The sequence below is a fragment of the Pseudorasbora parva genome, unplaced genomic scaffold (genome assembly GCF_024679245.1).
Source record: "Pseudorasbora parva isolate DD20220531a unplaced genomic scaffold, ASM2467924v1 scaffold_121, whole genome shotgun sequence".
Taxonomy (NCBI): domain Eukaryota; kingdom Metazoa; phylum Chordata; class Actinopteri; order Cypriniformes; family Gobionidae; genus Pseudorasbora; species Pseudorasbora parva.
The window spans coordinates 1-14,434 of NW_027125093.1; the positions used below are offsets into that span (position 1 = coordinate 1).

General features: G+C 37.9%; 1 protein-coding gene across 1 annotated transcript; it reads right to left on the bottom strand.

The window, feature by feature from the left end:
- Positions 1-295: 295 nt before the first annotated feature.
- Positions 296-12,877, bottom strand: LOC137065768 (voltage-dependent T-type calcium channel subunit alpha-1H-like; the record flags this gene model as incomplete). Its single annotated transcript, XM_067437299.1, has 7 exons — positions 12,672-12,877; positions 6,117-6,195; positions 5,311-5,466; positions 3,955-4,332; positions 908-1,008; positions 560-833; positions 296-477 (listed from the first exon to the last, which is right to left on the bottom strand). Coding segments are annotated over exons 2-7 (1,148 nt in total), but the record flags the coding sequence as incomplete, so codon positions are not given.
- Positions 12,878-14,434: the final 1,557 nt, after the last annotated feature.

The window sequence follows — 14,434 nt, forward strand, 5'->3', positions numbered from 1 at the left end:
TTATTAATCCCCATCGGACTCAGTGTGCAAGGTCTCTGTGTGTGACAAATTTTTCGTATCACGAATACAAAAAAACGCATGCGAAAATATCGGACTCGATATTCGGTGCAAAGACCTTTAATTTTGTCAAGCTTTAGTTGAATCAGTAAGTGAGAAGGGGCTTTTAGAGTATACACATAATGCAACCCCATAACTAACCTTCTGTTTATTTCCTAACTGGAGCAATGACTGTGTATCGGATTTCATTGATTGATTGCGCCTTAGACAGGCACGTTGTGACCTTTCACTTACTCACCTCAGCGGCCGAAGAGATCTCAGCAGGCGAAGAACCCTCAGGATACCAAAGATTTGGTGTCCACCATGAGCCAGAGAGACCAGAATGTCAATGAGCGAGACAAAGACCAGGATCCCATCCAGAACATTCCAGGTGCTCTTCAGATAACTGTCCTTCCCGGAGAAGAAGCCAAGGGCCACCACCTTTAACACAAGCCATATCACATCTGTACAATTGTTTTGTGGAATGAGCACTCTTTATAAATAAGAAAATCAAAAATCATACCTTTACAGTCATTTCAGCAACAAAGATCACAGTGAAAATATAATTGGAGACACTGAGAAACATTCGTTCCTGAAATGAAAAAAACATCATTATATACTGTATCATACATCCAGTAGGCATAGATACAAATGGACTATTAAAGATAAGCAAACTTACAGATGGCTGGATAGTGGGTCTTTCCATAGCAATGGTTATGCAGTTTAAGACGACAAATACCAAGACTATATGATCAAACATCTTGTAAGAAATTAACCTTTGACACATCATCCGAGACCTAGGACAGAATTATACAAGTTACAGGCGTGAACGTGAACCTTTGTTCAGCAGATGCTAGGAGATGGCAAATACTTGCTCTGAGGAGAGAACAGATAAAGGGACCAGTCCTCATGATTTTTACACCACTTAGGTTTATATGCTTCCAATGTCCTCTTGAGACAGAGGCAGAAACTCTGTAACACACGAGAGAGAAGTGTCAGCAAATTGAACAAGAACTACGGCTAATTACTACAGCTCGAAACTGTCAGGAGTTTTAAGTGTTTAAAGTAGATAAGAACCTCCTTAAAAGCATTAGGATAATGGTCTTGATCCAATATCAATAAATAGGGGTTCAAATACATGCTTGTTTAAATGTGATGAATTACCATTTAAATAACTAACTGTTAATTGTGCTTTTTGCAAAATAGATTTTACGCAATTAAAATCCACTTTGTCTCAATGTCTAATTGATTTGCAGGTACTTGGCTAGAAAGATGGTTCAACTTGAAGAAATGACACCATGATGCAGCTGTAATACAATTGTGGGAAATCATTAAAGAATATTTCTAGCACTGACACATTTATGCAGTTTTTATGGACATTTTATGCACTCCATTATGCAGTTTCGGTTCAACGCCATGCAGCACCTCTCATACAACAATTTTAAGTGTTTTTTCCCAACAACTCAGCAGTGACTTATTGATACATAACTCAAATTTCCTTCACAAGAAATAATAGAAACATGAAGACCAATGTATACCGTTGTAAAAATGCAATTTGGTTTCCTGGGATAGCCTAAAAACACACAAGACAATTATAAGAGGTATGCCTAATGTGTGCTATAAACCTGTAGATTGGGTAAACCCAGCCTGATCTACCGGCGATTTGATTTCGCCCAGCAACTCAGTCTGGAAACCTGTACATTAATTTCTACTGCTTCTGTTACACTTTTGCAGGAACCAATTACAGACTGGCTTATCCACCTGGCTACTGGCGGGTTTAACACGATGACGGATAGAGAATCGATGGGTCGTTGCCCATTGATCACGCCTCTTGTGGACTGATTGTTTAAAGAACTATCCAATCGCATACAGAGTCATTTGAATAATGCTCGTTTATCACGCCTTTTGTGGTCTAATTGGTTGAAGGATTAACCAATTGCGTACGGAGTCATTTGAATAATGCTCATTGATCGCTTCTTTTGTGCAGTAGAAAATACTAAGCAGACTCCCCAGACCAATGTTCAATCTTAAATTGAGCTTGGTCTGGTGATAGCCATACACATAAACCTGCACGTCTAACACAGAAATACAGAACTGGTCAAAGTTTGGGCACAATTGTTTCTTATCATCTTAAACTTTTTTATCTAAAGTCAAGTGTATAAAAATAAATGGTTAAGCTAGACCAGATAGTGAATAAAAAAGGAAACAAGTGCCCAATGTTGGAGAACATTTTCTAAATGTATAGTAATGCAATATTTTACTTTTAAAAGTAAAATAGGGGTGTGATAATAGGGATAATATTTGTATTGTTATAATATTTTAATTATTATTACAATAAAAGGATCGATCACCCTAAAATTATAATTAATTTGTCACTTACTCACCCTGGTGTTGTTCTAATTAAATTCTTCTTTCTTTTTCGAACCAAAAACTGAGATTTTTTTTTTTTTAAATGTCCCACTCGTGGTTGTCCATACAGTATAATGGCAGTGAATAGCGACCAGAATCAAGCTTTTTATAAAAGACGCAAAAGTGTCACATAATGGTTCCATGCAACACGTGCCATATATTCCAAGCCTTCTGGGGGTATACAATAGGAGTTGGTGAAAAAACAAACCACATTTTTTTTTTATCTTCTGTGATCGACCGCACATTCATTAGACTATTAAAGCTCCAGTTCACTTTGACATGATACTTCCTGACAAACACAGCGGATTAGAAGTACATGGGTTATATTTCATGTCACATTCTTCTTAATGTTGATTTCACATACCTTGAGAGTCTCACAAATGAGTGAGAATCATTAAATACATAACATTTCTAACTGTTTTCACCAAGCGCTATCGTATACCACCAGAACACTTGGAAAACATGGCATGTGTTGCATGGAATCATTCTGTAATTCTTGTGCATTTTTATAAAAAGGCTTGTTGCTGGTCACTATTCACTGAAATTATATGGAAGAGCATTAGTGGTCCTTAAAAAAAAAATCCTTCTCCTTTTGTGGTCTGCAAAACAAGTACGCCTACGGCATTAGTTAAACACCAGGGTGAGTAAATAATTACTTAATTTTTATTTTAGGGCGGACTATCCCTTTAAAATAACAGCATTCTATTTGATTATATTTTATTGTAATTTATTTCTGTGATGGCAAATTTGATTTTTTCAGCATCATTACTACAGTCTTTAGTGTCACACGGTTCATCAGAAATCATTCCAAAATGATGCTCAAGAAACATTCCTTATTATTATCAATGTTGAAAACAATGGTGCAGCTTAATATTTATGTGGTAACATTATACATTTTTGTTCAGGATTCTTTGATGAATAAAAAGTTCAAAAGAATATCTATTTCATTTTTTGTCTTAAAAAGGGGCATTAACTAATGTTAACAAATATAACATTTGATTTTCATAATGTATTAGTAAATGTTGAAATTAACATTAACTAAGATTAATAAATACTTTGTAAAAGTATTGTTCATTCTTAGTTCATGTTAACTACAGTAGTTAACTAATGTTAAAAAATGAAACCTTATTGTAAAGTGTTACCAGAATGTTTAGGTGTGTCCAGACGTTCGACCAGTTGTGTATGTTGTTTGTATGTATGTGGGCCTTTATTGTAGCTCTATTGGTTCAGCTAATTTCACAGCACATGAAAAACTCAATTTTAAGACAAGACTCTTGAGAGAACAGATATCATCACACAGACACTAATAAAGGTCACTTTCCACAAACAAAGAAAAATAATTACTGTCTTCAAACTACCACGCTGAATCAATCACAGCATGCCAATTCATCTCCTCACAAGACACAAACTCCTGGGAAGACATCTTTGAAAAACAAGTCATAAGCACTGCCTGACTGTAACAGACAGCACAGGACAGGTGTGATTATCCAGCGTTAAGCCGTGACTTACATCATCCATGTCCTCTTCTGCGATGGAGTCTTCTTTGCTCAGGTTGGTGGACAGGTCAGTAGGTAAGTGCAGGCTTCTTCCATTGCAGTCGAGGTATTCTCCCAAAGAGCTGCAGCCGGGGGTCTGGGGCAGCTCATGGACATCTAGAGAGCTGGGATCCTGCAGTAAGCCCCCACTGATATTGGCCAGTTTATCACCCTCCAAGTCCTCATCCTTAAAACTACCCCTGCCCTCCCCGGACATCAGAGATGCCCTGTCTCCAGACGTGTCCTTCCTTCTCAAACTCGGCGCCTGTCCTAAACTGTTCCAGCTGGATCTACGGCTGCCCGAGTTACTGCCTGAGCCACGGGAGTGGCACGGAGATCTTCTTGGGCTAGTCTGAGATAGTAAAAGAATATGTTATCCTTGTAAGATGTTACATTATAGTGCCCATGTTACACATACTGCTTGTTACAACAATTAAGTACTACTGCCTTTCAACAGTACTGGGGCATCAAAATAAGTGTTCCCATATTTTGACCCTGTTTTGAATATATGGACATAAATTGATTTTACCTGCAGTGCATAGTCATGCACAAGCTAACAAGCTGGCAGGCAAAGGGACAGACAGAGAAGGGGATCCACATGCAGCTTAATTTATTAAAAACAAGCCACAAGACAAAAGAACACACAGGGAAGACAGGATAGTCCATGAAACACACAACAGGAACAGGTACAGCAAAACAACGACTGACCGGCCAACCAGAGAAGCACAAGGGTATTTATACAGAGGAGAACAAAAGGCCTAATAAATTACTATAGTAATAAACATAGAGGGTGCGATCAAATGAGCAGCCGTGGCAACAAACATGGGGTGAACAAAGAAAGAAATAACACAGAACCTAACTTCAAAACTACATACAGTAGTAACACAAGACATCCCACACAGGAGATCATGACAACGCACAGATCCACCGTATCCAGCACGCTTTTAGTTTTTTTGTCGTATACAGTGTCCCGTTACTATTTCGGTGTGAGAAAACTGCTGCAAACGATTCAATGCATGAGTGTACTGTCCAAATGAAAAGCCCATTTTGCTACTAAACCTTTTACTGCTTGTTAAGGTAAATCTGAAGTAATGCATATAAAGACTTTCGACTATAAATCAAAGCTTCATATAAGCGACGTATTTAGCTGTAGATTTAGACGTGGAGTTGATATATTGGTTTATAAGATGTACATTTAGATTTTTTTTGTAATGTAGATCATAAAAAGGCTTATATTGAGTGCAGTATTGAAGTTTAACTCCCCAGACTATCTGCATTAAGAAATATAAACAAAACACTGTAACTGAGCAAGCTGTAATTATATATATACCTCAGCTTGAAACCCCTCCACTAAGATGGCCACAAGGATGTTAAAGAGAACGTAATTCCCAAACGTTATCAGAACCACAAAGTAAAGAGCCGCCCATGGTGAGGTGGAAGCCATTCCATTATAGAGGACCACATTCCAGTCTTCCTGGGTCAGAATCTGAAATACATACACAAACAGTTCGTCTAATAAACACCAAAGAACAGAGAATGGCTGATGAAAGAAAGTAATAATAATAATGTGTTATATTTATATAGTGCTTTTCTGGGTATTCGAAGCACTTTACATATAGAAAGGAGGGGAAAAAAACTTTGATGTTTTAATTAAATGTGCAATAGAGCAATGTTTTTTCTGTATGTGTTTTCTTGTATCTGAATTACAGTGGGGAAAATAATACAAAATTTGATGCTAGAGCTCCAATTTGAATAATGTTTTGTGATGATACAGTAAAAACTATTCAGACTCAGAGTTCAGCTCCTTACTGAAGTGAAAGAAATTCCCAGGCTTTCCCATTCTAGAAATTAAGTATTTTTTAACCACAAAATGGTGTTGCGATAATCTATTGAGAATAGCTGTAAATGTGTGTGGTAGGAAGATACAATGCAGGTTCAGCAATTCAGAAAATTGTGCTGATGTAAAAACTTTCCATTGTAGTGAACTGCACAGTAGCAACTATTTTAGCTCAATATATAGATATGGAGTTAAGAAATTGGTTTATGGGATATGCAAATATTTCTAAAATCATAAATAACCCTAACCTGACAAGAATAAGTAATTATTTACAATACACTACGTGTGTTGAAGCGCACCAGTTTGAGGACACGCAGGAGACGAAATGTCCTCAGCACTGAAAGGCCACCATCCATCTGCCCTAGGATCTCCCACACACTGCCATCGAAACACATGGTTATATTTAGTAATTAGAGTTTATATATTTAATAGTTCAGATGAAAAAACCACAACCTCCACATTGCTTATGTATGTATGCTTACAAGCACAATATGCATTTTAACAAGAAGCCCTGCTAAAATGCCTACTATCTTTCACAATAGCATCTGGGTAGCTTTTTGAAATGAGTAAAATTATCACTATGTTTCATTTCATCATCACAAAATCTTTAATATTTAATATTTATTGTATAATTGTATTAAAATATTTAATTATCTATTATCGGTCAAAAGTTTGGGGTCAATACAAATTTTTGCTGCTGTTGTTGTAAGAAATATACTAATATTAATACTTTTATTCAGGAAGGATGCAGCCAACTGATAAAAAATTACAGTAAAGACTTTTATAATGTTACAAAATTTCTATTTCAAATTAATCAAATTCTTTTGAACTTTCTATTCATCAAAGAATACTATATACTATACTATATATATATATATATATAAAGCAGAACAACTGTTTTTGATATTGATAAGAAATCTGAAAATTATTGATCAATATATGCAGTTTTGATGAGCATAAAATATTTCTTTCAAAAACATTGAAAAAAAGTAGTGAGTTATTGAATGTTACAATATAAAATATATATAATATATAATATAATTCCCTGCTGAAAAATCCAGCATTGTCGGTGACCAGCATAAGGTCTGTTTTGCATGCTGGGACTGGTTGTTGGTCACCAACATAGAAAGTGGAAGGACTAGCTACACCAGATCGGTTTTGCTTGAGAACAGACCTACACTATACACCAACACTATACCAGCTCTGGCCAGCCTGGACCAGCATGGAATTCATGCTGGATTATTCAACAGGGGTATAGATATAGATATAGATCTTATCTTATGCCTACAATAATCCCATCAAATATGTTGTAGGGGTTCTTGATGTATCTGAAGGTACCAAAGGCCAGCAGTTTGAAAAGAATTTCAAGGACAAACATGCTAGTGAAGACAATGTTGCTGATCTCCAGAATAGTTGTCAACACCTCGGGCTGTGAGAGGAAACAGAGCCACACCTCATTACCTTCTGCAATTTTATTAACTTGGATAAAAATGAACTATGTACAATTGCATAAACTATGGAAAAGGGCTGAAATAATTAATCGGTGTGTAATACAGGAATTGAAACAAAATTATGCTGATATGGTACAAGAAAAATTTTGTTTTCTATTTCCTCAAGCTTGCAGAATTTGTCAGATGTGGAGAGGTCATCAACTAAATGAATGTGTAGTGTAGAGGATGATAGGGGATAATCAAAAAAGGATTCCTGGTTGGTTGAAGGAACTATAAGCTACATACATTTCATCCCTGAATGAAATTATGTTTTGTAGCTTAGCAACTTTACCGCCGATGAAACCGTGACTGTTCGCCTGGTCCAGTTTAAAGGTAAAAAGACTTGTCCTTAATTCTTTATATTGGCTTGCCTCATGAAAGGATGCCGGTAGAGGACCAGTCGTATGCTGTTTTTTGAGCAGATGTGGCCTGGTTTTGGTTCTGGTTTTTTTGCAGCTTCTTTGCATCTCTGAGAATCTTTTTATTATTTGACTCAAAGGGCGTGTTGGTTTCCTCAGAAGTCTTTTGAGTTTGTTTAGGTGATTTTCACATTTAAAACCACTGAAATTATCTAGGATGCCATGTTTTTTTACATCATCTGCAAGATGTATAAGGGAGTGTGCATTGTACAATAGGAATTGTGGACCATACAGTTGACCGAAGTGAGTGACAAAGAGAACCAGTGTGTCATTGGCATAATCACAGTAATCTTCAATCAAACTGTTGTTGGACAAAATGGAGATTCCCACAAAAAGCAGCAAAAAGGTTTTGTAAACCTCTGTGCTGAGGAGATCTTTCATCATGACAGGTCCGGTATATAGTAAAAACTGCCTGAACTCTGTTGCCTTCCGCCTGTCAATTTCTCTCAGTGCTCCGTGCAAACTCCATGGGCACATTGCTCTGAGCATTCACTAACCTTTCTGTTAAGGTGTTAATTTGAAATCCTGACAGCCTACAAGTGAGAGGACCCATCTTCAGCCACAAGTGGAGAAGTCTTCTGATGATTCCTAAGCACACGAGGTGCATGTAATCAAGGGGGAAACCGGAGATCATGTCGAGGGACGTTTCTTCAAGGGGTGACATGCCATGATGGTGATCAGAATCTGTCTTGTTTCTAAAGCTCTCATTGTTTCTCAGAGGCATGTCATTTCTTGGAAATGTCATCCTGTTTTCCAGGTACACTCCATCCTGTGTGCATTTTTTGCATCCATGATAGCCTGCGTGACCTTTAACCTTTTTTAGGAATGCACGAGCAGGTGCGTCGCAAACCATTGACGAGAGCTGTAAAGATAACCTCACTCCTTCAAATTCAAACCCTTTTTCTAATTCATTTACTTCAGTGATTGAAGTCATCAAGGTATTCACTTAGTGAAGTAGGTTTACATGTGCCACAAAATAACCCTATCGTCACTGGCTCCTCTTGTCTGATGTTTTGCAGTGTTCCTACAATGGGCCAGAACTGTGTTGCTGAACTTTTGAATAGAGGCAAACCGTCGATGTTGACCTGAAGCTCCAAGGTGTGAATTTTGCTCAGAATGTCGACGTTTTGATGTAGCACCTCTGTAATTGAATTCAGCACTCCAAAATGGTAATACTGGCCACCAGCCTTCTCTTGTGTTTCAGGGTTTAAACGCACAGTTCCTAGTAATGTCCTTGAGTCTTTTGGCAGATTTAAACTTTGTTGACGTAGTATGTTAAGTAATGAATTCAATGCCACATGAGTGATTTTGTGTTCAGTAGCCCAGGTTGCCAAATCATCTTCTGGGGAAGTTTGATCGGTTTCAGATCCTGACTCTGTGTCTGATTCACTGTCATAAAGGTCACTTGCCATATTGATAGCTTCAGTCTCGTCAATATGAGAGACACAGTCCATAAATGTGTCTTCATCAATTTGAGTTTGACAAGTGTTACTCCAGTCGCTGTGCATGCAACCCAACTCATTCCCCCAAGTTGTTGCTTGCATTGTCTGCAGTTGTTGATCTACCTTCTCCTTTGCGTTTCTTCTCAGTGTCCAGTAGGATGGTTCATTGCAAGCCAAAGTATTAAGACCTTAACACAAACAAACCCTTTTGTTCTTCTTCTTTTTCCATCACGGCCCTAAGATATTACCAAGATAATTAACACAATTGATGTACATACCTTCAGTTTACTGTGGATGGATGGTTGTAGATATAGCTTTCTGTAGTCAAATTAAACAAATTACTAAGTTAATAAATGCAGAACTTTGAATAATTAAATTGTTTTAATGAAATTGTCTTGTGTACTTCATGATTATATAAATATTGAGATCTATATCTATGATTTAAATCAAAGATTGAATATGAAAATATTCTGTAGCATGATGAGAACTAAACCTATATTTAAACTAATATTTATTCTCATGAATTACATTCTTGGCATCCAGATACAAAATCAAAGTGCCGTCTAAAGTTTGATCTGGTAAAAAGGACACAAAATATGTATGTTTTACTTTATGAAAGTTTATTTTAAAAATAAATAAATAAATAAATAAATAAAGTGTTATTTATTCCGATGATGAAGAGTTAAAATTCTATTTATTCCTGGGAAGGTTTTAATGTCACATGATTCTTTGGAAATCAGGCTAAAGTTTTTTGGTTTTGGTTTTTAAATCAAAGCCACTTGAGCCTTTTTTCCAAAGAAACATATAACATTATAATAGCATTTTAAAATATATTCAAATAGAAAAGGTCTTTGGATATAGAATTTTTTGTTTTCCGTCTCGCGAGAAGCGAAATCGGATTCTCTGTTTTTAGGGCACGCGATTGGCTGTTCGCTGGTGATGTCACACCTCAATGTGCGCGCGCTCCAGTTGAAGCTGGAAACGGACCCTGCGTCCCAATTCGCACACTATCCATCCTAAATAGTATTCGAAAATAGAATTAGTATGTCCCAAATCGTAGTATGTTGAAAAGAGTATTCCAAAGATTCCCGGATGGTTTACTATTTCCGGTCCGAATTCACAGTATGGATCGATGGGCACTCTAACGGCTGATATTGCCCACAACCCATTGCGAGTTGGACGAGGATTCGATTAGAACTACAAACGCGGATAAAAAGCTTTAATAAACTACAAACATGACGGATGTGTGAGTTCGGCGGTTAAGTAGAGAAGTTTAGATAAAGGGGTTTGAGTGACCAACTATCAATATTTAACCTGACAAAAATATATTTATTCAGTGTTGTCCACATTATATTTCACATGCAGCAGCATTGTGAACTTTTGTAATGACACGTTTGGCCGTTAACTTTTAAATGCATCATTATATTTAAACTGCAAACACAGGAGGAGAGTCTCTGCATTAAAGATCCACAAATGGCAGATCAACGAGCGGCTACATTTCTCTCCGATACGGTAGGAGATTCAACTGAATGTGGAGGATTTGAACTGTGACGAGTCTGACGATGATTGACAGGGCAGATAACCGGTGATGGGATGCATGTGACTAAGCGACAGAGTCCGTTAAAGATGGCGAAGTAATCCCGAAGCTTGCATACTTTTCTGCTACACACTCAAAAGTATATACTTTTTCTTCACAAAAAGAGTACATACTTTTAGGACGTAGTATAAGTAGGCGAATTGGGACGCAGCAGGAGACTGCGCCAGGTCTGTCGTCAGATTATCATCTACACGAAGGTAATCATGTTTAACAACCTTTTAACTGTGCATGTTAATTAATAGTAGGTCTTGCATAATGATCATATATGTTAAGTGCTTGTGTAACTTAATCAAAAATTAGAATTAAAAAGTTTGGGCAACACGTGGTTAACGTTAGCTGTTTGCCGCAGGTGTCACACTTACAGTTGCATTCGCTTCAGTGTTAATCGCAAACTCAGTATTAGACTTGAGTTGTATTTAACGTTATGAACGTTTGAGAAATTTTTATTTCATTTTATTTACAGCACACAATGATGTTACGGACCGCGTGAGCGCCGCGTTCCCGATCACAAAGCTCTCCCGTCCACCGTGGCGTGAATAAATCACAATCCGAATGCACGAGTTTTAGGTTTTATCCTAGTTTTATTACTGAGGTGGCATGCACATGTGCACTTTTATTTTGTCGGATTTCCATGAGTGAAACAGGCGAAGGGCGCATGACATACGTCACGACCAAACGATAGCGATTGGTTACGGCAGATCCAGAGTGGCTCAGGGCAGATCCAATAGTTTTAAACCTCAACAGGGTGCCCACCAGGCTATTATAGACCATGGTATAAACTGAACTGTTACTCCAATCACAAAGCTTGTAATATTACACTTGGTATTCTAAGCAGCAGTCAAGCATGTTAAGTTAAATAGTAATTTATTATGCTCTGCAAAATATGACAAAAAGTGTAAACCACACCTATAACTATAATCAGGTAAAATAGCAGTTGGCATGAAAGGAGGGGCACCTCAAATGTGGAAAAAATATATATTTATATACATTCACACACGTTTTCCCCCCTATTAGAGGTATCAAATAAGGCTGTTGTGAATGATGGGTTACAGAAAAGCGTTCCCATGCTTGATAATTTATATAACCTAAACCTAATTAAGGGCCTAAAGTAGCCTTTGCTAATTATTTATAGCATTATTAAAAAGTCCATGTGCACAATGCTTATCCCGAGTGCCTTTTTGATATATTCTATTATCTTACACAAAACGCAATTTAAGTGAAGGTGCCCTCGTAATCATTAATATAGTAAGACAAATGAAAGCAGTGGACGCAAAATAAAAAAATAAGGGCATGACGTTTTTACACGTATTTGGGGGGAAAACGCAATTTCAACAGAATATGATTTTAATTCAATGCTTGCACGAGTTAAATGTAAATCTATTATGTCATGGAGTGTATGCATTGTGATATAAATAGGTATTTCACTTTTTTTTAAACTAATGATTATTTTTATTACGAGCTCTGCTCCACCGGTGACGCGCATGGTGCACAGCACTGGATTTCGAATGTTTAAGGTTAGTCGTATAGACGTCATTTAGAGGTAGGGAAGACGACTCATTTAAAAACGAAAAACAGTCGAACTATAGAAATGGAATGCGATCTTAATCAGACGCTACGGCCTTTCACAGAGGTCTCCGTGACGTACATGTGCTATCTGGGCATGTTTTACACAGAGAAACACTCACCGTCAGGGCTCAAGACTGTCATATACACGACAACATTAACCACAACGCTAACATTACTGAGAGATAAACGCCTGTGCTTTCAATAGGTTTAGTCCAGCTCATTCTGAACAACACTCATCAATCCCATCGACTCATTTATTAGATAAACCTGCAATTAAATCATAAATCATGAAGCTCACGAACCCAATCCTTTACCTTCACTCGCATCTACTGAGACTTACACATCAAATCTCCTTTCAGACTCATTTCTGTAACACACTGGTGAATATTGAAGACATTGGAGTAATATTAACTGTAAAGATGATGGTATAAAGCAGTAAATCAGATCGACGCTCGCACTGCAGCATGGAGCTCTGCCGGTCTGTCTGGCGTGCAGTGAAATGGCTTCTCTGGTCGCGCGCGCTTCTAAAAGACTAGTATCGCGAGAACACAGATTAGATTTCTTAAAGGGGCCACAAACATTTTTAATACATAACAGAAGCACGGTGTATTTATATCACTTGACCACATATTATGTAACATGAATATTTAAAGAAAAGAACTACAATAACAAACCAAACAGTAATAATACATGGCTGAACAGATATGACTAGGGCTGCCAAATTCAGAAAAGGAAATTAACTTTATTAATTGTTCCGCACACAGTGTATTCCCAGCGGGCACCTTGATGTCAATTTGACGTCAAATATTAGTCAAGACTTGACCAATATTCTTTATGCACCATTTTAAATTCAGTTTGGAAATTAATTTTTTCCAGTGTTAACTGGGTGAAAATCGGAAGTTAATCCCACACTTAAATTGGTTTTATGTATATGTAGGACAAAATTTTTGACGTTTAATTTACATCAAATCAACGTCATGTTTTAGACATCAAATTGATGTCATATTGACCTCAATATTTAGTAATTATTTCATTTAAGTTTATAACATTTTTCATGACTAAGGCCTTAAAACGCATCCATTTGGCACAGTTTCCTTCCGAGCCGTTTTGGATTTGTAAATTATTTGACATTAATCAATTTTTTTTAAATAGCTGCGTTTGCAAAAACAAAAACAAAAACATCCTAAATAATAAAAGTGCCATTATCACGTGGGGTGGCATTTTGCAGTAAAATGTAATGTGTTAATTATAGATGTTTATGTCTGTAAATGCTGCGTGACTTGAAGTGTTTTGGTTTTAATGTGCGTGCAGTCGAGAAGATTTCAAACACTGAAGCGTTGCAGAGTTGCCATGGATACGATGCAGCAGCAACCGACAAACTACAAAACAATAGGTTACTGTCGTAACCCCGGTTCTCTGAAACATCGAGTGGAGAGATCCACCTATGGGAAGGGCATCCGTACCTGACCTCTGCAGAAGCAGCCAATGCCCAGTAAGGCCCCACCCCTTTCCAGCGGGCATATATGGGCTGCATACGCTACTGTACATCAGTAAGTATATTCGCTTCTCGTGCGGTAAGCGGGGCAAAGCTGGTGGATCTCTCCACTCGATGTTTCAGAGAACCGGGGTTACGACAGTAACCTATTGTTCTCTTTCATCATCTCGTTTCGAGATCCACCTATGGGAGAGACATGGACAGCTCCCCGATTGCCCAATACACTCACAGTGAGGTCCTGTTAGCCAGAAAAAGACGGTCACCCCGAGGGGCGGTGCACGACGCGTCTCATAATCATGAACTCGCCACACCGACGCAACCGCGTAACTGCGGTGTGAAGCAGGACATGAAACATAGGCTATGTGTGTCACACATAAAGAAGGCAGGGTTAGGAAGACCCCACCCCCAAGACCGAATGTGCTACTGAGGTTCTGGTGACATCCAGCCTGTAGTAACGCACAAACGTATGGGGAGAAGCCCAACTGGCCGCAGAACAGATATCCTGCAGTGATACTCCCCTGAATAGAGCCCAAGAGGCGGCCAAGCCCCTCGTGGAATGAGCTCTGATGTTCCCTGGGGGTTGCACTCCCTTTGATTCATATGCCAAG